Here is a 27790-nt window from a genome sequence, read left to right as displayed (position 1 = left end):
ACCTTCTCATGCAGAAGAGAGGGAGGAAAACAACCTGTTGGCTGGGGATGAGAGGAGGAGGAGGGGAAAAGCAAGGGGCTCACTCTGGTGCAGAATGAAGACAAATGGGCAATGAGTTCCAGAGAATACATTCTTTCCCCAGAACACTTACCTCTCCATCAGGGCCCCACAAAGGCCTGTCACATGGGAGCGGAGCTTTTGTGCCTGCGCTGGCTGCACTTCCGTTGCCATGGTGATGGGGCCATAAGTCATGTCTGCTGCTGCTGCTGCACAGAGGTGCTCTGATTTATGCCTGCCCGGCTGGGATTGTAAACTTTTTTTTTTTTTTTATGTTCAAAATCTGTCACGGCAAGAGAGGACAGGGTATCTCAGGCTCACTTTTAGGGAATGGGTTACTATCAGGCCTAGGCTGACTCCTGCCTGAGATGCTCCTCTTTTCCCTATAGCTGGGGCCACTGGACTAATGCAGCCAGGCCCTGTAGAACTCCGCTTTGATCCCAAGTGCACAGGGTTTCAAACTCCTGAGGTTGATGCTCATCTCTGGGGCCAGGGTACTTCCTGATTCCTGAGAGCAATTCTTGGTCCTATCTCCCCAGGCTGCATCTTGCATGCCAGCTTTTCCCTTCATGCTTTACTCTCCTGCTTAATAACCTGACCAGCCCCTCTAGGACTGCGTCTCTAGAAGGGTCTAATGGAAAAAACATGGCTTTGAAATCTTCTGAACCTCAATGTTCTCATCTGTTCATTGGGGCTAACAAACCTTCATCTAAGGCAAGGTTTCTCAACTTCAGCACTACTGATATTTTGGGTCAGGTAACTTTTTATTGTGGGGGTCTGTCCTGTGCATTGTAGGATGCTTAGCAGCATCCCTGTCCTCCAACCTCTAGATGCCAGTAGCACCCTCCCAGCTGTGGTAACCAAAAATGTTTCCAGACATTGCCAAATGTCCCCTGGGGAGCAAATCCTCCCTGGTTGAAAAAAATCGATGTGAGGACATGAATCAAGTGCTCAATAAACTGCTGGCACCAAAAACCAGCTGAGTACGTATACATTTCCATTTTTCATCATTTATTCTTCTCTCACAAACTAAAGCCCTGTCTCTAAGACCTAGGCCTGGTACCAGCATTGTGTTACTTGCTGCCTCACTTTGCAGATGCCAACCATGCATTTCTCTAACACTTCTCAGCTTCTTCTGCCTTTGGACACCTCAGTCAGAGCCCTAACCCCAGGCACTCGAAGTAATATAGAAGGAGAAGCAAAGTAAGAGGAACTGAAACCTCCAAAAAGGAGCAAGCCAAAGTCTGGTCCATACAATTTTGTTTTATTACCATGCCTTAGGAATTCTTGGTCCTTCTTCCTGCTTTGACTCTAGTAAGTTTCTGTTCAAATTTGGCCTTTAAAAGCTTTTAAAGTTGTATCTACATGCCACTTATTTAACCTCTATTACGTGCCAGACACTGTTAACCATTTTAGATGTAGTATCTTTACAACAACTATATGAAACCCATTTTACAGATGAGGGAACTGAGGATTTTGCTTTTTACCTAGGGTACTCTCAGCTTTCATGGGCAACCAAATCTTTCCCCACCAAGACCAGGCCCTCAGGGGATGTACAGAACCATGGATGTCCCTAGCTGTCTCCTGGCAGGCCTTCTAGATGCCGTGTTCCTCCCACTGGACTGCAGCCCCTCACAGAAGACTTGTCCCCAAGTACCTGTGCAGCTCCAGTGTGCGAATCAGATCCATTTCACAAGTCCTCTCAGGAGGTTCCATTTCAGTGCAGTTAACCCAGTCCTGGCCTATCTAAGAGCCTGGTGGCAGGGCTGAATGGTACTCTATATGGGAGGAGGGAGAGCTGTGCTGTGGAGCCATGCTCTCTGCTCCAGGGACCCTAAAACAAGAACACCTTCAGTGTTTGGCATGGTTTGCTGGAACAGGCTAAGATGGGCAAGCAGGTTCCCATCCAGCCATTCTCTTCCATTTGCTCTAATTCCTTTTTGAAACATCTTTGAGTCACACTCCAATGGCTTAATCATCCTGCACTTACTGAATGCAAAGCCTTATGAAGGGAGGATGGAATATGAAAAGAGGCATGAATCATGATTCCTATCTGGAAAAGCCAGTTTAAAATGTGTTCTCCTTCTGGAATATCAAACCCCACATTCCCCATGTGGGTTCTAGACCTTCTGCAAGGTCCAGGAGCTAGAAGATGCCTAGCAGCTAACATGACGAATACACCATGAGAGAGGGGCCAGCTCCCCACTTCCACTCCCCAAAAATGTATGTGAACTTTTAAAGAGGCACCCCGGATACCAAATCCTTCTTTCTGATATTTAGTTTAACTTGTGTAGCCTCTGAGCCTCAGCAGACTAATGTGGTATTTCCTTGAAGTGTGTCTTAAGGAAACTTAGTCCTGAATCTGCTGCTAGCCGATAGTATTAGGGAGGCTATAGGGTGTAGACTTTTCTTCTTAAAGATTCAGGATGTTCATTTACATATTAACAACCCTGGGAAAGCTGCTACTTCATTCATGCTGGGGTTTTCTCAAATCTTTTAAACAGGGGAACACTCTTTTTTAAAAAAATCTTGTTATGTTTACCCCCTAAGTACTAGTTCTATTGGAACTGCTTTGAGATATGGATTGTTATATGCAATAGACATTGTGAGGCTGAAAGTTTTTTTTATTATTATTATTATTTTTGTGGGATATCCTTTTATTTGAATTACACAGAACTTTTATTGCAATGGTCCAACTAAGTTGACTCATCCTACACAGTTTTTTTTTTTTAATTAGAGAAGTTGTGGGTTTACCAATCATGCATAAAATACAGGATTCCCATATACAACCTATAATTTGCACTTTGCATTGGTGTGGCATACATTTGCTACAAATGATAAAATCACACATTTATGATTGTACCATTAACTATGGTCCATGGTTTAACTTAGGGTTCACCGTTTATGTAGTACAATTCCATGGATTGTTTAATGCTAGGGATATTATTATATAAAGGGATTAGGCGACAATCAGATAGAATAAGGAAGTTTATTGGGTAACTTCTTGGTAATATCAAAATATTTTCATAACTGTACCAACATGGCCACATCAAATTGCTGTCATCAAAATGTTCTGTACCCCTTCTTGGACCCATTTACTGTGCTTAGCACTGGGAATGAAATGATGGTTAAGAGTCAATCCTTAATTTCCAGGAACACTTAGAGACTGCGTGAGTATTACAGCATTTCAGGAAGAGGGATGGCAGAGACAAAGGCAAAGAGATAGAAAAGTGTATGGCGTTCTGAGGAAGTAGCAAATGCGGACATGGGGGAGATGAGACCACGGAGGGGGTGGTGGCCAAATCCTCAAGTGTGAACATATGCCAGGTGAGGGATTTTAGATTTTTATCCTGAAGAAACAGTGCCCTCTAAGTGGTTTTAAGCAGGAGACAGGCATGGTCCACCTCTGTGTAGAGAATGGATTGGGCATGGTTGTGGTGGTGGGGTGGACACTGAAAGCAAGGAAATCATTTTGGAGATGAGGATCTGAGTCAGGGAGGTCAGTGACGATGGAGACGCATAGACATTTTCAGGATATTCTGAAGGGAGGATGGAATACTTGAGGTTTATGCAGGATCTCTTCCATTTGCCCCTCCAGACTGACCTTTTTCTTGTCCTCTCCCATCACCCTGCTTTGTTCCTCAGGAAGCTGACTTCAATGGACTTTCTTACTGGCTTCCTTTTGGGGTCAGTCAATAGGCAGCATCAGCAGAACTTTTGGAGGAAGGTGTTTGAGTGAGGTTGAGGCATTTATTCCTGGATCCTTTCTCACAGGGGCACCATGGGTTGTCTGTGCCCCTTGAGTAGAAGCCACAGCTCCTGTCAGGCATCTCTTTCCATGGACTTCTCTCTCCATGTTCTGATAACCTCACCCTCACCTTGACCTACTGACACCAGCCAGATTATACTACATATTCCCTATTGTTTTTCCCAGACTTTTCCAAACTTTGTGAATAGGCCCCTCTTAAAACACTCCCAGGGTGAGCACACCATCTTTTACTGCTGGGATCCTATTTGATACTGGTTTCACTGATTAGTGAGATAAAAAGGAGTTAAGCCTAATGTACTGATCAATTAATTACTCACTGAAATATCCAAATCATCTGACCAGATAGGACTGGACCAGATAGGACTGGACTGGTGTGTGTGTGTCTGTGTGTGTGTGTGTGTGTCTGTTACGAGTAGTCAGTGGAGTGGAGGTTGGTACTTATCTGGCAGATTAAGATACACTAAGGGAAACATGTGGTCTTATGCAGCCCCCATTTTAGTTTTTCTTTATGGTGATGCCCCAGAGATGCTGTCTGCTTAATCCACAACCTGGCCTGTTTAGGTGAGACCAGAGCCAGAATTTCCAGGGAGCACTGTGAGACCATGGCAGGGGACACAGCAGGAAGCTCTGAAATCCCTGTAGGCAGAGGGTAGATTCTATCAGTTTAGGATTGTGAAGGCAGGGGATTGAAAAAATGATTCAGAAGGTCCCTTCCAGGTGGGTAGTTTGTATCTGTGGAACTCTAGGACCCAGTTCAAGACTCCTGTAATGTGGGTGGTTTACTTAGAGCTTAAATTAGAGTGTTCTATTTTTAATACAAGTGACAACCATAGTGCCAGACAATATCCAGGAAGCACCAACATGGAGACCTCAACTCTGCTACAATCCAGAAATCTATTTCAGGAACTATATTGGCATCAAAATGAAATTATCCAAAGATACCCCTGAGATAACAGGTCAATGGATGAAAACTTCTGGGTAAGACAGCCCCACTTCCGATTCATCCTCAATACCTCCATCCACATGTCTATCCTTTCACCCTCCATCTCATTAACCAAATGAGATACCTTTATCTTACAGGGAAACATACCATCAAGTCATCAGATGGAATGCTGGCAGGACCCATAAATTCCATCAAGTTCAGAGGTGGCAAATACCTGACCTTTGGGTCACAACTCCCCATCAGATACCCAGGCAGGTATCATGAGATGATTATGCTACTTTTGCCAGCAGAGTCTGTAGCCTCAGAAATCTCCCCAACATAATATCCTAGGGAGCCCCTATCCATTTAACTGAGTTAGCACATGCAATGTCTGAGAGCTGCCATCTCCGATTTAGCCCAACCCGAGACAGATGGGTATACTGGAACGCAGAGAAGATTCTGAAGACAGGAATGGGAATAGATGTTGATCTCATGACCTTCCCACTCCATTCCGTGGCTGTGTCTGTACTTTGCAATCTTGCCTCCCTAATCATAGAAGACCGATCCAAGGTGGGCTCTTAACGCATGCCAGGCCAATAAGATTCTTTCTATAGGATTTTTCAAACTGCTACTCAAGGAAGAGAAGCATTCACTCGTTGATGGTAAGAGCCACAAAAGGCTTAGAGACTCATGATTATTACAACCCCTACCACAGGGGTAGGGGAGGAAGTTGTTTCACAATAGAAGATGATGAAGCCATCATAGAGTGATGCATAGATAAAAGACAGACTCCTGATATGTAATCCCCTTAAATTCCCTCATCCCTTTGGCTGAGCTGATCTTTTGCCATTCCCACAGCATCCTTCCAAAGGTCATTAAGCTAACCTAATTTGAATTGGGTTTCTGTCCCCTGACTAATACGGAGCAGAAAAGGCTTTTACGCAACAAGTGAGGAAGGCATGGTGGCAAGATGGATGTACAAAGGTCTTGAAGTTAGAAGTCCTGTGTTCAGATTCCAACTCCTCCCTTTAATGCCTGTGTTATTCAATGCCTTAGAATGTCAGCATCTTCATCTATGCAATAAGGGACAAAATTAGCCTGGACCTCAGAAGATGACTGTAAGGATCACATCTGAGAAGCTGGATGGAAGGTCTCTGCATAGACTGTCAAAAATGTCTCTCATTACTGTCTTCTTTGCAGAGTCAGGACTCTCAAACCCAAGTATCCTGACCCCCACCCCTGCCCAGTCCAGCATTCCTGCCAAAAAAAAAGTTCACATCCTTCTCTCTCTTTCTCTTTTAGTCTAAAGATCTGAGACCTGTTTCAACACCAGAAGTCTCATTTGAAATGTTTAACTTCTAATGCAGATACAACTAGTCATTTCTCAGTTTCACTGTATCTGCAAAGCCTTCTATAATTCAACATCAAATATTTATTATTACATTTATTAAAGTTTTAATAATTTAGCATCTCCTGCATGTAAGATAGAAGCTTAGCTAACTGGTTCCCCTTTATCCAACTTGGGTCACTTCAATATTTATATTCCAAAGTCTCCATTTGAGTTTCATTTAGCAGAGGCTGTGTCTTGGGCCCTGAGCCTGAGCTGACAGTCAGTGCGTGCTACAGCCTCCCCAGCGGCCAAAACTAACAGAAATCGGATGCTGAATAGTGTTGGAAGAGATTTACTGAGCCTGGGCAGAAACTCATCCTAATAGACTTCACTTTTATTATGATAGCTAAACTAAAATAGGGGAAAACATATGTCTCCAGGCCCACTGGCTGAATGACACGCAGTGAGGCTGTAAGGAAACATGGATGGGGAATGGATCTACTCATCTGGTAAGGGGTATGGAGACCTTTACAGTAACACTTATGGGGTTGAGGTGGCGTGATACATTCTCCTGATAGAAGAGAGATGTGGGGGCAGAGGGCAAATTCTAAAGCTATATCTTAATGATCAAATTCCAGGAGCCCAGCAATGAGTGCCAGGCAGACTCACATTCTACCTTTCCCCATTTAATATTTCATCTTCCACTTGTACAAAGAATACACGCACTCATTATACTAAATGGTCAATAAAGACAAAGACAGAAAGTCCGAATGAGACTAACCCCCTCTCTTACTGAGGACCATGGAGAATCTCTTGCATCAACAATAGCCAACATGCACTGAGTGCTCATCATATGGCCTGGGTTCAAATCCTTGTTATGCTGTTTACTACCAGTATTACATGAGAAAAGGAATTTAAATGCTCTCTGTCTCAATTCCTCATCCCAAATAGTAGTAACTATGTCACTGGAATGTTGTGAGTAATCATGAATTAATACAAGTTGAGCACTTAGTGCCTGACACAAAGTAAGTGCTCAATAAATTTTAGTCATTATTAATATGACTATGGGGCTAAGAGTTTAAATGTGTTATCTCATTCAATCTTCACAAACATCCAAAGATATACTAGCAATTATCATTACCTTTACAGATAGGAAACTGAGGCCCTGAAAGTGTAAGGAACTTGTCGAAGGTGAGCTAGGAAGTGATGGAGCTGGGATGCGACCCCAGGCAGGTTGGCTCTAGAGGCCTCAATATTAACTTAACTACTGCTCCTCCAGTCTGTGTTTTGAGCAGATAAGTAGGTTGCCTAGTGAAGTTCTCTGGTTCATGGGGAGAGGAACATTTGTGCAAACAATTGATAAGGAAGGGGAACGAAGGAGGAAGCATGATGGGCTTGAGGCTCTACCCAGTGAGGCCTGATCCTGTGCCAGCATTCCTACTAGGACTGGGAGAGCACATTTAGGTTGCCCCATAGCACGTCCCATCACACATACCCTCACTCACAAAATCTGCTGAGGTTGCGGGGAAGGCAGAGGCAAGAAGTCTGAGCTGTACTCATCTCCAGTGGGTGGGAGGCATCCTTGAGTATCAAGTAACAAAAGACCTGAACCCAGAACCTTCTCCCCCAACTGTGCTGCCCAGTTACCACCCAGTCCAGGTGTCCCAGTGTCATACATCAACTGCTCTGGCCTAGCCTCACCCTTGCTGACCCCACACATCCTGCTGCTCTTACACTCCCTTGCCTCGGCCATCGATACCTAACATGATCAAGGGGAAGGACACACTCATCCCTTCTCTCTACTGCTTCTGTACTGTGAACTACATCTTTTTATCAAATGCATCACCCTGCACCATATGCTTACCTCCTTATTTGCATTACAATTCCTACTATCACTGGAACTTCCCATTTAATGAGCATGGGTTACAAATCCTAGGTACTTTATGGATAGTATGTGATCCTTAAACCAATCAGATGAAGGAAGAGCTTGTAACTTCCATCTTACAGGTTAGGGAATGGAAGCTCAGAAAGGTAAAATGATTTGACCCAGGAAGGTCAGGTAATGAATTGTGGATCCAGGATTCAAATCCAGGTCTGTATGATTCCAAAGCCTACTCTATTTTTCCTATCCCTGATCCCCTTTATGGTCTTCATGTTTCTAGAGCCTAGCTCAGTGCCTCTCACACAGGGAAGTACAGAGTATGTGTTCCTTGAGTAGGAGAGCTCCTTCACAACCAGGATTTCACCTTCCCACATTTCCAGAATGCACTGTGTCTGCCTAGGAGCAATGCCTGGGTCTATGCTAGATTCGGGTATCTGGACCACTCACACGGGAGCATGTGATGGGGACCCTGTAGCAGTGAATACACTATCCTCAAGTGCCCTTGGAGTCTTTGATGATTCTACCAGTCCAGATTCACCACACCTGAGAAAAGAAAAACAAGAGGGGAGAAAATATCATGCACGTTCTGTCTCATCTCCTCCTCTCGCCAGATGCTCTGCCATTCACCTCTTGGCACTGCACTCCCAACAAATTGAACGGGAATCTCCCTGATCAGGCACACTATTTCAAGATCCCATGTCTTCCCAATGAAGAGAACATCTATGAGTTTCTCTTGCCCAACATCCATTCACCTCCTCTTCTGATTTTCCCTTGGGAAACTACCTTGCCTGCAATCTCAATCCATGTGGTCAAGGTTTGCTTCACCATGTTGGTTTCAAGAGTGGGTCAGTGACCCAGGTCTGGCTAATTAGATCACTTTGCCATTCCAGGTACTGATTTGGGACACCAGAAAATGTCCCCATACAGAAGAAACAGGCACTGTGGCCTACAGATGAGGAGGGTGGACTCAGGAGCCAGACTCTGGTTTCAGAATCCTAGTTCTACAATTGGCTGTGTAACTTGAGCAAGTGATGTACCTCTCTGTACCTTAGTTCCCTCATGCATTAAACACTGCTAATTTGTCATGAAGATTAAATGAGTTCATTTCATAAAGCATTTAGAACAGTGCCACATAAGGATGAGCTATTATTTTTGTCACTTGGTGCCAGGACTTTTCTTGAAACCAATGGGAAAGAGGTCATCTCTTTTCCATGGCAATGCTAAATTGAGGATGTAAGCCTGGAGCTGCTGGTGAGAGTTTGCTTGAAAAGGAAGCCAACCCTGAGAAAGCCAGAGATGCAGGATGAAAAGATACAGAGATACTGAGATCCAATAACAATGTAGAGCATCCAGACCCTGCTATGCCCCAAACCACTGCCAGCTGGGTTTTTCGAGCCTTAATATCCCTTATAAAATTTTATTTTATTTAGGTGAAACCTTTTCTTATTCTGTCTTACCTGGTGCTGTAATTCTAAAACTTTACTTGGCATCAGAATCACCTAGAAGATTTGTTAAAACAGATTTCTGGGTTCCACCTTTCAATTTAGTAGGTCTTGGATGGTGTATCAATTTCTTGTGGCTGCTATAAAAAATCCTACAAATTGGATAGTTGAAAACAACAGAAATTCACCTCTTCACAGTTCTGGAGGCCGGAAGTCCCAAATCAGTACTGCTCAGCCAAAATCAAGGTGGGGGCAGGCCCACACCCCCTCTAGGGAATCTGAGGGAAGAATCTGTCCTTGCTTCGTCCAGCTTCTGCTGGCTGCTGGCGTATCCTCAGAGGGTGACCACATCACACCAATCTCTGTCTCCAGCTTCACACGGTCTCCTCTGTCCCTGTCAAATCTCCCTCTGCTCCTCTCTTACGAGGACACTTGTGACTATATTGAGGGCCCCTTCTGGATAATCCAGGATAATCTCTTTATCTCTGGATCATTTAATTGAATCACATCTGCAAAGATGCTTTTTCCAAATAAGGTAACATTTACAGATTCCAGGGATTTTTCCTTTGGGGGGAGGGTATTATCATCCTCCCTCAAGAGGAATCTGAAAATGAGTGTTTCTTAAGTTTCCAGGCGAAACCAATGCTACTGGTACAGGGACCACACTTCGATAATCACTGACCTAGTGCCTTTGTGCCCAGGCTTCAAAACTCAGCTCAGAGGGCCTCTCCTCCAGGAGGCTGCCCTTTATCTCCCAGTGAGGCTGGCCGCCCCTTTCTTTGTGTTCTTTCTCCAACCTGAACTTTCCCTCTATCCTTCTCAACTGTCACAAAGTATGACATCTTGTTTACAATTTTGTCTCGCACAATAGACTGAGACTCTTGTCCTTAACCATTTGTGCATCTCCAGTAACTGCCTGGCATATAGTAGGTGTTCAATAAATTCTCAGCGCTTGGAAATGCAAGGCCAAAAGAACAAGGACACATTGTTAATTCTATTCAGATGAATTCAACCGGGAAGCTGTCACCGAGTGAGTGATGTTAGCTTGCATTCTGATATCCCCATTATTCTTTCAACATTGTGCAGGAATTAACAGTATTTCACCATTTCATTTTCATTGATTTGAGAACACAGAAGAATCGCCGAGGGGCTCCAAAAGCAGGGCTTCGTGAATGATTATTATTCCAACTATAAGAACTATTCTCGCATCACTCTTATAAGAAGAACCAGCTCAAGGTGAAATTGCAAAGAAAGCCCAGTAGGTAGCAATAAGTGTGTATGTGTGTGTGTGTGTTTGCCACACTTCTCTCTCCACAAGTATCTTCTGTTTCATCTCTCAAGTCAGTCTCTTGTTTCATGCTCCTTGCTACACCGTGAGATTCCTAAAAGCAGAGGTGGGCCTGATTCATCTCTGCATTCCTGCAGGACTGGCACAGTGCCTGGCACATGGTGGGGGGGGGGGTCCCAGCTAGGCTTTTCAGAATTGAAAGGCACCTGTATGCAATGCAGCTGGTTTTTTTTTCCCTCTTCCTTTGTAGCTGATATCATTAGTGCCTTCAATACTAAATATCTCACTCCCAGCAGCTTCCTACAGGGACAGGATGGTGAATGGGAGCTGCCCAGCGGAGAACTCCCCTCTTCTGCACCTTGGTCCCTCACCTCGAAAGACGTCCCTCCTGCCTTAGATTCCACATGGCCATTCCTATCCACAATTCAAGATTAATTGCCACTGTTCTCCCTCCAGCAAATATTTCCATAATTCTCTCAGTCAGGAATTTCCTCTTCCTTTTCCAACACCCCAACACACTCCATATTTCCCCCATAGGTGACTCTTCATTCACTCTGCAAATACGCCCATGTACATAAAGCCACCAGACCTACCATGTTTCATTAGACTTTGCATACCCATTTAAGTCTCCCCAAGACCCCACAACAAAGGGTTTTATGTGAGCCCTCGATTCTAAGATTTTAAGATGCATCATAGATTGAATGTAGAAGAAAGAGAAAAAATTTTTTAGAAGTACAACAAAAAACCATTATGCCATAACAACAAGCATAATAATTAACGCTCATAGAAAGATGAGCCTGTGCCAAACACAGTGCTTCACATGCATTATGTCCTTTAATCCACACTGCTCCGCTACATGACATACAATGTCTTCTATTCCCATTATCCACAAGGGGACACAGCTATGGAAAATAATGTCACTTTCCCAAGTTCATGCAGTAAAGCAAGTAGTGGAGTTGGGATTTGAATTCAGACAGTTCAGTTGTGTTTCATAGCCTATGCTTTTTTTTAAAATGAACTAATGAAATTATGCCTAATAAAAATATAGTAAACATAGAGAAAAATGCACAGTTCATATTTGTACAGCTTGATGGATTTTCACAGAATGAAAACACTCATGTAATTACCACCCAGATCAAGAATCAAATATTGCCAGCATCACATAAGCCCCCTTATTCCTTCCGCCCACCCCAGTCATTGCCCCTCCTTTACTCAAACGTAATCCTTATCCTTTTTCTAACATCAGAGACCTTTTTTTTTTTTTTCCTGTTTTGATCTTTATATAAGCATACACACCATTTTTTATCTGGCTTCCATAATTCAATATTATGCTTATGAGATTCACCCATGATATTGTATGTGGTTGTATTCATTCATATTCATTATCAATAGTATTATGTGGTATAATTTTTCTATAATTTACTTATATGCTTTTTTTATTGACATATATTTGTGTTTTTCCAGCTATATGTAAGTGATACTATTGATATTTTTGCATGTATCATTTGTGGTGCCTATATACACATTTCTGGTAGGTACATTCCTAGGAGTAGAACTGATGGATTGTAGGGTAATGCATATATTTGCCTTTAGTAGACACTGCTCAACAGGTTTATATAATGTTAATACAAATTTATGTTCCCACTCTCAGTGTAGAAGAGTTCCAGTTGCTCTGTATCTTTGCCAATATTTGTTATTGTCAATTCTGGTTGATCTTTGTACCTCCAGAACCTAGCAAGTATCTATCTGGCAAAGAACCTGGGCTTTGAACCAGAGTCACAATTGAAAGAATTCCAATCTTTTATTTTCATGATCCTCCAATGTACCATTAATAATAATCTTTTATAAGATAAGATCATTAATGATTCCATGACGAGTCAAATAATTTGTTGGCCTCTCTTGTATCGTATGTGAACCCAAAGGGAGAGCAATAATGTTGGAATATAAGGCAATGAGGCACACCATTGGAGGGAACTTGGAGAAGCATGACATATTTGACAATATTCTTGACATCATCAACTAAGCAGCTGCCTACTTCAGCAATATAGAGAATATTTCTTCCTAAGAGCCCCTGTATTATTGAAACACAGGGCCTTTCAGTGCTCCAACAAGTCTTTGGTGCAGGATACTGGAGATGATCTCCCTACCTGACATCTGCAGGGTCTTCTGTGACGAGAACATCAGTCTTGCAGCTGGCCAGGGGGTTGATGGACAGCTCCACAGGCGGAACCACGAAACTTTTGCTGACTGGAAGCCAGAGGCCTTGGCCCAAGCTGAAAGTAGACCTGCAATGTAAGAGTTTCCATTGGGCAACTCCCTGGGAAGCAGAGAGAAAACACAAAAGAGGGGCCCCTCCTTCCAGTCCTTTTGGGATTTTTTCTCATTTTCCCACCCAACAGTCTCTTACATTCTCCAAGGCACAATTTTGACCAACTTTACTTAGATTTGGACAGATGTTTCTTAAATCTGTTAGTCATCTGGTCCATGCATTTCTTTGTATTGCTAGTTTTCTTTTCCTGGATGGAAGTCCTGGCTCCCTAGTAAAGAATGGACCCTTTGAGGATGGGGGCTAGTTCAGTTCTGCCTTCCCAAGAGTCCTGATATCCACCAGGAGTTCCATAAGTAACTGTTAAGTGAGCAGGAACAGTCTAGGAAAACGGTTAAGAGTAAGGATGCTCAATCAATTTGAACCAAAATCTTATTCCCAGCTCTGCTACTTAATTTTATTTATATCTTTATTGGCTTAAGTATTGAAGGTCCATGCAAGCTTTCATGAGGGTGGTGGGAAGAGGTTCTATGGCTATACAATACTTTAAAACAACTGGACTAGATACTCAGTAGTGTCTCCTCCAGTTTAATCATCTGAGTCTATAAGTCTAGACACACTGGAATACATTCTCCACATCAACTGGGCCATGAGGGTGCACTCATGCTACCGAAAGTTCCCCAGTATTCAATGCAGCCCAGAGGTCCACAGCCTTGATCAAATGAGGATGCAGGACCACACCTCCCTATCAGACCCCTCTTCATTCCCCAGCATCATGCACCAATAGGACTGTCAACTCACCTGAGAATCTTCTCAGGGGCTTGCTCCCCTGTCACCAGATCATAGCCCCTCTCGAGTGTCGTGTAAGGCCAAGGTCTGTTGGGAGAGTAGAAGGGGCCAGTTATTAGTCAGAAGCAGGTGGGATCCACATGTGGGCACTGCTCAAGAGTAGCTTTACAAACAACCAAATTTCACAGAAGTAATTAGTGAGTAATATTACTCACTGCTTTAAAATCTACCTGTCCATTTAGGAGTTCATGTACAAAAACTTGATTCTCTTTCTTTGTCGGTTCAATTAAGCACTCTCCAAATAGTAAATTAAGCACTATTCCAAATAGTAAATACTTACTATTTGGGAGAGTGATTTAAACTTTAGCCTTTGTTCCCTAAAACATTCATCAATCATGTACCTTTAGTATTAACATGGATTCATTGGGCAAGCAGGATTCACTTCCCATCGGGTTTTGCAGGAACACAATGGTGCAGAGAAAGAGTCCCCTTTGCAGACAGGATTTGGGCATCAGATGTCCTTTTTCACTTACCCTTCACTCTGTCCCCAGTCACTGCGAACACACAAGTGTCTGTGCACGGGGTCAGGGGCATAGCCTTCATGACAGCTGCATTCCCCTGTAAGAGAAAAGAGAAAAGAAAATGTTCTGAAATACTGTCTGCCAGAAACAGGCATCTCCCTTGACTTCCTTGCTTTCTTGGGAAATAAAGTGAGCTGCCTTGTTTTAGAAAGGGCCCATGGAAAGAGGGGGTTCTGGTCCACAGGCCACTGTGATTACTGACGAGTTTATTCATTCATTTGCTCATTCACTCATTTATTCATTCAACAAGCCAGGGCCACAAGCTCTGCCAGGTTCTCTGCCTGGTTCTGGGGATACAGTGATCACAGGTACAACACAGACTCTCAAAGAGTTCACGACGTAATGAGGGAATCAGGATTTAACAAGTGGCTACAAATGGAGGTTCTTTTTTCAAGTGCTTACATAATGATAAAGTAAATTTACACATAAACTATAACCGGAAAATTGAATTATCTTCCCTTGAATTAATCAGATTTATTTATCCATAAGCCCCTGTGCCAGTTTGAAACTGCTATGGATCTCAGAAGAGGCATAATCTTCTTTTTTTTAATTTGTTTTTATTTTTTATTTTTTTTAAATTAAATTCAGTTTTATTGAAATATATTCACATACCACACAATCATCCATGGTGTACAATCAACTGTTCACAGTACCATCATATAGTCATGCATTCATCACCCTAATCTATTTTTGAACATTTTCTTTACATCAGAAAGAATCAGAATAAGAATTAAAAATAAAAGTAAAAAGAACACCCAAATCATCCCCCCATCCCACCCTATTTTTTATTCAGTTTTTGTCCCCATTTTCCTACTCATCCATCCATACACTAGATAAAGGGAGTGTGATCCATAAGATTTTCACAATCACACTGTCACCCCTTGTAAGCTACATTGTTATACAATCATCTTCAAGAGTCCAGACTACTGGGTTGGAGTTTGATAGTTTCAGGTATTTACTTCTAGCAATTCCAATACATTAAAACTTAAGAGGTGCATAAGAATGTCCACTAGAGTGACCTCTCAACTCCATTTGGAATCTTTCAGCCACTGGAAATTTATTTCATTTCATTTCGCATCCCCCTTTTGGTCAAGAAGATAGTCTCAATCCCATGATGCTGGGTCCAGATTCATCCCTGGTAGTCATATCCTGCTTTGCCAGGGAGATTTACACCTCTGGGAGTCAGGTCCCATGCAGTGGGGAGGGCAGTGTATTCACCTGCTGAGGTGGCTTAGTTAGAGAGAGAGAGGGCCACATCTGAGCAACAAAGAGGTACTCAGGGTGAGACTCTTAGGCACAATTATATGCAAGTCTAGCCTCTCCCTTGCCATAAGTAGCTTCATTAGGGCAAGCCCCATGATAGAGGGCTCAGCACATCAAACGGAGAGGCATGATCTTTTAACCCAATCTTGTTGGATGGAAAAGTTTGATTGACTGTTCCCATGGAGATGTGACCCACTCAACTGTGGGTGAGGCCTTTGATTAAATTATTTCCATAGAAGTATGGAACCACCCATTCAGGGTGGGTCTTGATGAATTCACTGGAGTATTTAAGAGGGTTCAAGAGCCAACACAGATGCTGACACTTGGAGACATTTGGAGATGCAGACAGAAGGATATCTGGAGGTGCTAAGCTAAGAGATGTAGTCCAGAGTTTGCCCCAGAGAAGCTACAAGAGGAGCCCCAGATGCTTAGAGAGAAATGCCCTGGGAGAAAACAGCAAGAAGTGAGGACACACAGGAGCTGAGAGAGAGGAGCAAAGATAGAAGTCCAGAGACAGTTTGGAGAAAACCATTTTGAAACCAGAACCTGGGAGCAAAGAACCAGCAGAAGCCAGCCACCTGCCTTCCCAGCTGATAGATGTGTTTCCAGACACCATTGACTTTCCTTCACTGAAGGTATCCTCTTGTTGATGCCTTAATTTGGATGTTTTCATGGCCTTCGAACTGTAAGTTTGTTAACTAATAAACCCCATTTATAAAAGCCAATCTATTTCTGATATTTTGCATAACAGCAGCTCTAGCAAACGGTAACAGCCCCAAATCAAATGTCACCTCCTCTAAGAAACCTTTGATTTCCCCTTTTGGAAAAACTATTTTGTTTTGTTTTGTTTTTGTTGTTTGTTTTTAAATTAGATTTTCTCTCTTCTTTTATCCTCCCTTTTCTTCTCTTCCCACTCTCCTCTCCTTCCCTTCCATTTATCCATCCATCCGTCCACCCAACCATCCATCTTTTTTTACGTCTGACCACGTCTTATCCTTGATTTCAGGAATGCTTGCCAGGGCCCAGTGATGCCTTAAGTATATTCTCCCATTGCCCAAGCTCATTTCTGTTGGCCAGCACATGCTCCACTTCCCAGTATGTCTTTCAAATTCAGAATCCTGGAGTGGTTTTCTGAAGTTCTCTATCCTACCCCTGGCTGTTATCCATCCTGCTCCACTGTATGGTCCGTAAGGTTGAGGAATATTTTTTGATTCAGTGAATTACTGGCTTTTCCTTAGACATATTTCTGGAATAGTCACAGATGCTTTACCAAAAATAGTTTCTAAAAATAAGTTTGGAAAATACTGCACTGCTTCTTAGAACCAGTGGAACGTGATTCTCCATGAGGGTGGCATAGGTATTTAGTTTTTCCCAAACTTAACTCACCTTGGGGGGCTTGCTGGTGGAGTGATCCAAAAGATTAGCATTATGTGGAAACATTGGTAGGAACTGTCCTGGCTTAGCCCACCACCTAGACAGCATAGATGCTCAACAAGTGTGAGATGAATGAATAATTAGCTCCCTGTTAAGGCTCTGATAAATTTCCAGACTATGGCTATCAGCTCTCATTTTCTGGTGATCACAATCATGCACACACACAGATGCAGGAGTGTGATTTCAACAGGGATTCCAGTTGGCCTGACCCAAGAGAGTTTCAACAATCCTCCAAAGAGAGAGACAGTGCACTGGGGGAGATTTAGGGACTTTGAAAATTTTAGGTTTTAATTTCCCTTTAGAAGTTGTATATTTAAATCTCTTTAAAAATAAAAGTGAAGGATAAACACTCAGATGTTACATGCCAGAAATGAGGACACTGGAATGCATCATCACATTACCTGAGGTTGCCAGGTAAATTTACTTTATGTAGGCCTCAAAAAAACATATTTTGTCCTGTCATCCTTGTTTCATCGAGGAGGACACAGAGACTGCGGATTGAGGTGCTAACAAAATCATGCTATTTGCAACTACACATCTTCTGGATCAGCATTTTCTCGACATCGTGAAACCAAAACAAACCTGACAATGAATAGGATGTGAAGGTAACATGGGTTCTGCAACTCTCATTCATAACTCCTGATGTCAAAATGTTTGCATCGTCAAATAACCTTATTGTTTTCTTTGATTAACTATATACATTTGACTTTATACAAGGCATTCGAGTGTCAGAAAACACTCTAATGTGTTATATATGTTGCAATGCTGATTCATTGTTGTACTACCAGCACCCAGCAAGTATCTGGCAAAGAACCTGGGCGTAAAAAATGCATTTTTTTGGACTGAAATGGTAGTAAGAGAGAATACAGAGTAAAGAAGGGGTCAGAGATCATATTCAAAATTTTCAGAATATGATTGTTCAGAGACAGAAGGAGGAGGAGGGAGAGGAGGAGGGAGAGGAGAAAGGAGAGGAGGAAGAGGAGGAGATCGCTCCCTTTTCTCTTCTCTGGGTACCTGGTAAATAATGAGGGGTTGCTTGTGAGCAGGAGTGCTCCCTGTCACCCTCATCCCCAACACGCTGTCTTCCGCGGGGTCTTCCATGGAGTGTGCACCCACATGGACTGACTCCCACCAGCGGTAAAGAAAGTGCAGGGAAAGGGCTGAGATCCTTGAGATGTGGATGGGAATAATTTACCAAAGGGGGGATGGAGAGGGACTCACTAACGATGTGTTGAAATGCAACAGTCCCTTCATGAAATATTCACCACTTTAAACACGTCTAATATTAAAGATTAAAAGTCCTGGGATTTGTCCTCGAGACTCCGAGGACTGATTTATGATCTGCCACAAGCCACAGGCCTCGTGATTCATAATGGAGAGGTAAAGTGGTTGCCTCTGGCAGGCAGGGGTGGGCACAGAGAGGTGGGGGGTGGGGGCTCTTTCTTCCTTGTGGAAAGGGCAAAGGCGGAGGGTCCTAGCTCCGGTGTCAGTGTCTCTGGAGGAAAGGGCACAGTTCATTTCTCCCCTTCTCCCTCTTTTTGGGAATATTGATGAGAATAAGAACTCTATTCAGAAAAAGGGTGTTGCTATATTTTTCTCTCTCCTCCTTGTGTGCTTACTCTGCAATTTTCCCTACCTCAGAATGGATCATTAATTACTGACACACATTATGCAACAAATATGTATTTTGCAAACGAGAGGCATCCACCCTGGGGGCCTCCTGCGGCTGTCTGTAGAACAGGAAGTGAGGCAGAGGAAAAGTGCATGAGTTCTGGAGGCAGACAGACCTGGATTCCAATCCTCACTCTCCCTCTTCCTGGCGGTGTGGCCCTGGGGAAGTCGCTTCACCCCTTTGGCACCATTCCTTATCTATCAGATGAGAATAACGGTAGCATCTACCTCACAGAGCCAAAGTAAGAATAAATTGAAGTACTGAAGAGTAAAGCTCATGGCTCAAGCAGACAAAGAGTAGATGATGAATAAATCCCTTCTCTCCCCTTTCCCTTTCATTCCAAGATGGTTCTGAAATGTGCTCACATAGTATCAAGACTGAGTTCTATATAAGCTCACAGAGTAACTCTAAGGACATCAGGCCATTTAACTTCCTTCTCCCTGGGTCTCAGTTTCTCCATCTACAAAATGGAAGGTTGGAGTAGGTGGTCATCAATTCTGTCTGCTGTCGCATTGCCTTCCCGAATCCCTAACCTCTGCACTCTGGCCACTGTTTGTTTTAGCCACAGCTGTGATCACTCTTAGTAGTTGGGCCAGTGTCTCTGGCAAGATCGACATCAACGCCAAGGCCACTGGCCTTACTGACTCCTGTTTCCCATTTCGCTGGTTCAGCCAATGCTCCAGTATTGCAAAAAAGCACTTCCTTCTTGCAAGATGCAAAGGCTCTGACAGCCAGATCTGAGTATTAACCCTTTCCCTGGTGAGCCCTTCCTTCAACCTGCTTCTGCACACCCAGGGCAGCCAGGGCTCTCTAGAGAAGCATGCAGACATGGTTTCCACACACTGGCTGCGAACACCGGTGCTCCCTCAGTCTTGTCACTACAAGCTCCGTGACAGTGGAAGCTCCTTGAAAGGACTGCACCCATCTTTCTCATCACTGTCTCCCAGCACCTTCTGCATTGCCTGGTACCTAGTGGATATTCAGTAAATAAATGATGAAGAAAGAAATAAGGGATATATTTCTCAACAGTAATGCCTATGCCAATGAGATAGGGAAGTTATTTTTTGTGCCTATTTTCCCCACTAAACTGACTTTCTTGATTATAGAAACCTTGTGTTAATCACTTCTGTATCACAACAATCAGTATAGTGCCTGACACAGGGTAGGTGACTTATTTGTTGGAAGGAAGAAAGGAGGGAAGGAAGGGAGGGAGGGAGGGAGGGAGGAATAAAGGAACTAGGGAATATATAAAGACACTATAATTCATGAGCTCATTTTGAATGATGATGATTCTGGTGAAGACTGGAAAGAACTTTCTCACATCAATGGCAGGTCTTCACCAAGGAAATGGTGAGTGTAAATGTAAGTACTGATGAAATGTCTAAAACAGAATTCCATTTCTCATTACAGCAGGAAAGGCCCTTAAATACCATCCAGTTCAAATCTTCACAGCTTCATTTTCCAGAAAGGGAAACAGAAGGTCAGAGAGTAAAGGAAGTTGGCCAAAGTCACTGGACAGACCTCTGGGCCAGCCAGGACAAGAACCCAGAGCTCTCCACTGCTGCCTTGCTGTCCTTTCCATTGCACCAATGGCATCAATCCTGTAATGCACCCAACAGACTTTTTTAGGATTGTTTTTTCCCCTTTGTACTCTTCTGACATTTCTAAGTTTCCTATAATGAGAATGAATTACATTTACAAAAAGGAATTTAAGAAAATGTAAAATGAATTTGAAATACCTATGAGCACATTAAAAACATACATTTATAGGCAATTGATAATACAGACTTAAAAAAAGAGTTTAGTCTCTTTATTAAAGTGATTGTCACAAGGAATTCACTTAACTTTTTTTGCCATGCTGGTTACTGGAACTCTGAATTATCAGTTATAGTCAAGTTGGGTTGCTTTCAAAATGTTTACTATCTATGCCTCCTAGGCCCCACTGACTGAGTTCTCATTTTATGTTACTTTCATCCTCACTCCATGAACTCTTGGGTGAAAACACCAGACCTCTGGATTATGAATAATCCAATTTATCTTGAGGAGTGCTTTCCTAAACCACTTCTAAGTGGACAGTGCCTTCATGTTAATCACATAAGGCTGGCAGTTGGTGAAATGATTTAGAGTGTGGGGCCTGGAATCACTGTGTTTTGGATTCAAATCCTAGACCTGCCACTTAGAGTTTGCATAAACTTGATGAAGTCACTTTAGCTCTTTGAGTCTGTTTCTTTATCTGTAAAGAGGCTGATATCACGTGTGTGCTGGAAAGATCAAGTGACGTATTTGAAAAGCACTCAGTACCAGCTTTGCCACATTTTTTCTTGCTGAAAACATCATAGCTGTTAGTTTTTAATATTATTGGCCCTGGATGGGAGAAGCCAATTCATCAGTTTGTTTTAGAGCAAAGAAAAGGGGCTTAGGAAGAAGGATGGTACCAATTCCATGGTATAACTTCTGCAAAGTCGAGGGGGTTTTAATTTACCTGAATGAAATAATACCCAAGGCTGCCCCCCATGTTCCCAGAACCAGTAACACCTAATGCTTCTGTCAGTGGCTCCTTCCTCTAAAGATAGCACAGACATGCACCAGGGCATCAGCCAGAACGTGCTGCCTCCTCTGCCCAGGAGGGTGCTAGATAAGTGCAAAGTCTTATTCCCAAGTCCGCCTGGCTGTCTGGCTCCCCTCCTCCCACCCTGCCATCCTCTTTCTGATTCCATTTTCACTTGCTTCCAACTCAGTCATCACTTATCATCACAGGCCAGGGATGTTGCCTGCTGTTCACCTTCCTATTTACTCTTCCTGTCACTGTGGCTTGAAAAGACATCTCTCTGGGTTCTCGGAGAAATAAGCCCAGCATCCTTCCCTGTTCTAACCAAGGGGGCCACTTTGGGCCTCTCCCCCTCTTACGTCACTGGAGACCAGCTCCGGGCCAGCACGTGGTAGGGTGGAATGGGCTGCAAATAACATTACTGAGGGCCTGATTTGTGCTAGGAGTGCTGTCGCCCCATGATTGGTACCATGAGGAAGGTACTAATGTCCTCACTGTAAAATAAGGAAACCAAATTCAGACTTGGCTAGTCAGTTGCCCAGGGTCACAGAGTCAGCTTTTCAAAGCTCAGGTTTTCTTAAGGCACCACAAACATCACAACAATGAAAACAACCACAGGGACAACTGTAAAAAGGAGAGCCAGCATTAACTTAATTACCATGTGCTGAGAGTTAGGGAAGAAGTAGGGACCTCGAATCTCTCCACATTTAAATTAGCAGCCTTCCAGTTGATTTCTAAAGCATGGCTCTTTCCAATTTCCCCTGTTCAAATGCAAATACTTTATGTGTGGATTGTCATAAATTCATCATAACTGAAATGAAGGGTGGTTGGATTGATTTCCTGATAGCAGGGTGACCCACAAAAGTAGCATCATAATTCTGGCTAATTGAGCACCTACTGTATGCTGAAATTACCTAAATAATTTCTGGTACCTATGACAACACTGGGAGGAAGATGTTATTGGCTCCACTTTACATATTATGGAGTTGAAACTTGGAGAGGGTTAGCAAGCTGCTCAAGAATGAACATCCAAGCTCAGATCTCTGACTCTCCTCAAACCATGTGAGACCTCTCTAAGAGGAAATGTTTTAAGATAGTGCAGGAAAGGGCATGGGAATAGGGGGGTCAGGAGATGCTGAAGGAAAGCTTAGTAACCCTGTGATTGATTGAATTATTGGTCTCAAGCTCTCATTTCTTTGTAGTGGTATTATACATTGACCTCCTCACCATGGCTGATGGTGGGTAGAGTGAAGTTTCTTCCCTACCCTTTGTCTTTATGCTTGGCATATGTCTTGCTTTGGCCAATGGGATGGTAGTGGACATGCTATGAACCAAAGCTTGAACTGTGTACTGTGTGTCTGGTGTTTGGACTTTGCTCCCTTGCACTCCTGCATTTAGCCATGAGAAAAACATGCTACAGGGAGCAGCTGGTCCTAGGAGGATGAGAGACACGTGGAGTTGATTTGGACCAAGCTTATAGCCAAGTACAGTTGAATCCTGGCTAGATCAGTCCACTCATAGATGTGGCAAAAAGCGAAAGAATGCTTCTAGCTGTTGACAATGAAATTGTGCGGTTATTTGTTGTGGCAAAAACTGCTAATGTACCCCAAACCCATAGCCAAACTAATGGCCTTATTTTCTTCCCAATCTGGAAATCCAGAAAAATCTCTAAAAGAACCCTATTTTTCTCACTGCCATCATCTAAATGGTACCTGAATCCCACTGATTGTACCTCTTTAGGGTCACTCTTATCCATTCTTTCCAGTATCTATCTACACACTGCCACTTCCCTGGCTCCAGTCCTGTATATGTGTGCTATTGCAAAAGTCTTGTCACTGGTGACCCTGCTTTAAGTGACCCCCCATGTGATCTGACTACGGCCACTCATCTTTTCAAAGGCCAGCTGCATCCATGGCCTGTCCCCAAAGCCTTCAGGCTAGAGTTCATACACCCTGGTCTAGCATCCAGGACCTTCATGATTGTTCCCTGCAAATATTTCCAAACTTAACTAATTATTATCTCTCCCTGTAACTTTCCTGCTCTAACCTGCTCTGGGTTGATGGATAAGAAAAGGGTCATTTGAGACCCACATGGAAAACAGAGTTTCTTGCAGATGCTATGAAGCATCTTTCAAGAGGTCTGCCCTGATCCTACTCCTTGACGAAAAGCAGTACCTGAGAAATGGAGAAGGATGGGGTCAGTGGAGGAGAGGGACCCGAGGTTGAGAGGAAGTAGGGTGCCAAGGGAAAATTAAGTGGCAAAATATTAAGTAAGGAAATGAGAGCATTTAGAGAGTTGTGATGACTTGAAAGTCATCAAGGCAGGAATTTTACAATTCTAACCCCAAATAACTCCGCAACCTTTTGGGACAAGTCACTCTCCTTTTCTAGGCCTCAGTCTTCCCATCTGAAAATGATCAGGTAGTACTCAGAGATTTCCAAGTGCCCTTTGAAATCTTGTTTAAGTTCCATCCTTGGTTCTTCCTCTAACATGATATGGCCTTGTCTCCCGCTGTTAACTAAGGCTTGAAATGTGAGGTCAGCATCTCCCAGGCGACTGGGAGGCAGGGGTATGTGGGCGGAGGGTTCGGGCTTTGGGTAACAGAGTCTTTAGAGATAGAGATCCATGATCAAACTGAAGTAAGACGCTATAATTGGGCCTTTATGAAGTGAGGAACACGTTTTTAGAAGGCTACTCAGCCAAATGTGCTGTGTGATCCAGGGCATGTCCCATCCCTTTCTGGAACCCAATTACTCTATCTATACAGAGAGCTTGGTCCTGATGACATCTAAGTAAGCTTGCTTGATCTCCCTTCCTTTTTTATACTGCTGGAGTGAGATGGTTCAGCCTTGTTCTTCACAAAGCATTGAGACTAACTCAGATGCTTGCATTTTAGCTGCAAGCCCCTCATTGCCATTCATGAGCATGCCTCTGAGAGCAAGGAGAAAAAAATAATCAGAGACTGAGAGGTTCTGGTGGCACAGGCTGGTGATCGGGGCTGATGGAGATCAGAGTCCTTAATCAAGGCTACACCGGGCCTAGTTGGTGTTGATTCGGCTCATGTGGGTAGTCGTGCAGGGTGGCCCCAGCTGCTGAGAGGCTGCCAGCCAGGCCGCACCAGGGGCCCTACTTCGGGGTCTCAGCCAAGGCAACCCCCCTCCACTGGTTCCATTCCCCCTCTCCTGAGCCTCCTCCAGCCCTGAGTGCACCATACATGCAATTATCTATAAGTTAGAGTCTGGGAGAAAAGCATGTGGGGAAGATGATTTCTTCAAAATCATGGCCAATTGTAGTTGGAGGGGGAAGATAACTCACTGACAACTTGGAGTGGACACCGATGCAGGCATCTCCAACAATCAGGAAGGAGCTGGCTATTGCTGGTGAACATGGGGATGCCTAACGCAGGCGCACACAGCCACACCTGCTGGGGGAGTGGCTGCACTCTCACAGCCACCGCCACCTTCACCCCAGAGCCCTGCCTTTCCAAGCTTCTTAGGTGAATCTAGGAGGGGCTTGGGAAGCTACAGGAAGCCTTTTGGTGAAGGAGAAAGGGCATCAGCTTGGAAACCAAAGAGATCTGAAGCAGAATCCTCAGTCTGCTATATATTGACTCTGAGGTGTGGATTAATCATTGGACCTCTTTGGACCTCGGTTTCCTCATCAGAAAATAGGGATCTGAAGCCTAAATTCTAAAACTGTCCCGAGGATTGCAGATTATGTATTACCAACAATTATCCCTGTCAGACCTGTGGGCTGCATTTGCATTCGGCAAACGGTAACATTGTTGCTGTTATGCCAGCAATGCCAGCCCCTCAGCTGCTGTCATCGAGACCGGGCCCCCCAGGCCCATGTCCTCCAGGATGCAGGGCCCTGCCCCTCTCAGCTACAGGTCCCCTCCCACCTTCCTGCTGTATTAGTTCCTCCCTTTTCCCCCAGCTACGTGGTTCCCACTTCATCTCTGATCCAGACCTTACACCTTTAGACCAGCTGCTGTTCTCTGCAGTTTCCCGTGCCCAGCACAGGTGAGGGATAAATCCATCTCATTCTTGCAGCTGGCTTGCAAGCAGGGGAGACTGAAAAGGAAACCAGCACTAGCACAAGGCAGGCCTCAGGCTGGAGGGGGGTGTATGCACAGTGCCACATGAGCTGGAGGAGGGAGCCCCAAACCCTTTCCCGGGGTCAGGGGATAGGCCAGAGAGGGAGGAGAATAATAATAGTAAGAGGGCACAAAGCGAGACTGCTAAGTGCCAGGCAGTGTTCTAAGTTATTTATTTATATCCACACGTAGGAGCCTCACAATCCACACACAGGAAGGTTGTATGACTAACCCCATCTTATAGACAAGGAGACTGAGACACAGAGAGGTCACACAACTTGCTTGCCTCAGGTCACAAAGCTAACAGTGCCACGGCTAGGATTTGAATCCAGCCAGCCTGTTCCGAGGTTGTGCCAGGACTCCCCAAGCTGGATGGCCTCCCTTGAAGATACAGAGAACAACAGGTCCAAAGGCAGGTCACAGGGCACATGGGAAAGGTGACCTTTCCTTTCACTGGATCCTAGGGCTTACGGAGCAGGGGTGCACCGGAGGCAGAGTCGGGCGACTCACAGGGCACCAGGAATCCAGCCCTCATTCGGCAGGGTGTGGGAGCAACCCTTGGGAACCCCGCCGTCCCTCCACCAAAACAGTCATTGTGAAATGCTGAATCCAAGTGTTGTGGGTGGAGAAAGGCAGTTTAAAGCACAGAAGGCTGGCACTGGAGTAGGCATGGAGCTCTGAACTCCGCATTTGCCACCTAAACGCTCTGTGATGTGAGAAGATTTCCTGTTTCTGGCCAAGACTCAGTTTCCTCATTTCTAAAATGAGGTTGCCCTCACTGAACACAAGGAAGAGGACCCACTTCCCAGTCCGGGCTTCAAAAACAGTACCTGCGATGGCTACGACAACTATTAGACAGCTGGCTGGCTGAATGGTCTTTCTCGACTGTCTCTTCCCTTGGCCAAGTTGCTTACAACTTGGAAAAAGGGAAAGGCTAAGGCACACTTGCACGATGCATGTGATCCCCACCCTTTCATCTTTACTCCACTCAACGATTCTGCAGAGCAGGTGCTAATATTGTCCTGATTTTAAGAGATGAGGAAATGCGTGTCCCCAGGAGTTAAATGAGGGCCCCAGTTCACACTGCCAAAAACTGATGGGGGTCAGGAGTTGAACCCAGGTCTTCCTGACTCGAGCTGCACAGCCTCCCCAGCTCATGTGAGTCTTGCTCAAAATGACCCACCTTGGTGACCCTACCTGGCCTCTCCCAGACCCCTGGTGAGCTTTAAGGGATGTAGCTTTCAGGGATGTAGCTTTAAAGCTCTGTTGAACTTTAAAGGATGAACTTTAAGAGATGAGGTGATGGATGTGGTTGTCAACATCATGTGACCCGGGAGCGGTGGTTTTCCTATGAGTTGCTGGGTGGCCTTGCTCAAGCCACTTCGTCTCTGAACCTCATCCTTCTAACCTGGGAGACAGGGAACATAAGCCCTGCCCCTCTCTCATTCACAGGGATGCTCTGAGGATGAAACATATACTGAAGCCATTTGGAACACATGGTGATTAATAATGCAGCTGTTACCCCGTGTAAACAAAACCTGAAAGAGCAAAGTGAAATATACAAAATAAATTAAGCAGAGGGTAATTACTCATTTTGCAAAAGGGTTCTTCACTCTGCAAAAGGGACTCATTGGATTGTTTCCCAAGCATCAGCCAAGTTAGTGAGTTTGAAATCAAATTTCATTTATAAAATTAAAGCAAAAAGACTCATGATTTCCCAGATGTGCTCCCTGCCATAACTTCATTTCCCGCCCGTGTTATCAATGGCATGAAGCAAGGGAGTCCAGAGAAATGTGGGACCAGTGCCTTTTGGTGGCCTGAAATTTGTGGAAAATGCAAGTCTGGATAGACTGTGAGGTCTGCACTCTGTTTTGGAGGGGACCCTTCCTGGGAGTGACCTGGGCCTCAGCTGCAGGCAGATGGTCAGCGTCACAGCTAGCTTCCCAGGGAAACTGGAGAACTGTCATTTCCAGGCCCCTCCATCTGGAATATCATAAAATTTTACATAATGTGTAAGTTCAGCTGAACCCAACTCATTTTCACTTTGCCAATCTCATTCCTGATTATATTTATATTCATTTTTCTTGCTCTCCCCTCTCCTCCTTTTCCCTCTTTCCTTTCATGGTTCTCTCTTTCATCCTCCCTCTCTGTCTCTCTTAATTTCTCAGTCTTTCCGTTTTTGTCACTGTCTCAGTTTCTCTCTCTGGTGTCTGCTTTTCTGCCTTTGTCTTTCTCTGTGTGTCTGTCTTTATTTTCCTCTCGTTTTTCCATTTCTCTCTGTCTCTCTTTCTCTTATGGCAACTTGCAGTGAAAATAAGTGAGTTTAGAGTCATATCAGCCTGAGTTAAATTTCCAGATCCATCTTAATTTCCTAACCCACAAATAAGAGATAAAAGATGTATAGTCTAGCTAATCCAAATTGACTTTAAGACTGAATAAGATACGGTATGT

The 27790-nt window shown here is 44.0% G+C and overlaps 1 protein-coding gene across 3 annotated transcripts in view; it reads right to left on the bottom strand.

Annotated features, from left to right (window-relative positions):
• ASTN2 (astrotactin 2) overlaps positions 1-27790 on the bottom strand; it is a 926574-nt gene that overhangs the window by 494192 nt on the left and 404592 nt on the right. For 2 of the 3 annotated variants that reach the window (XM_037797191.1, XM_037797193.1), the window contains exons 8-10: positions 14279-14363; positions 13758-13832; positions 12838-12975 (exon numbers count right to left, since the gene is read on the bottom strand). In XM_037797191.1, coding sequence (XP_037653119.1) covers positions 12838-12975; positions 13758-13832; positions 14279-14363 — 298 coding nt within the window. The remainder of the gene's footprint in view (positions 1-12837; positions 12976-13757; positions 13833-14278; positions 14364-27790) is intronic. The other variant, XM_037797194.1, reaches the window with a different exon arrangement.

This window comes from Choloepus didactylus, chromosome 10, assembly GCF_015220235.1.
Source record: "Choloepus didactylus isolate mChoDid1 chromosome 10, mChoDid1.pri, whole genome shotgun sequence".
NCBI lineage: Eukaryota > Metazoa > Chordata > Mammalia > Pilosa > Megalonychidae > Choloepus > Choloepus didactylus.
Note: the sequence above shows the minus strand (reverse complement) of the source record. Positions and strands in the feature narration are given on the sequence as shown.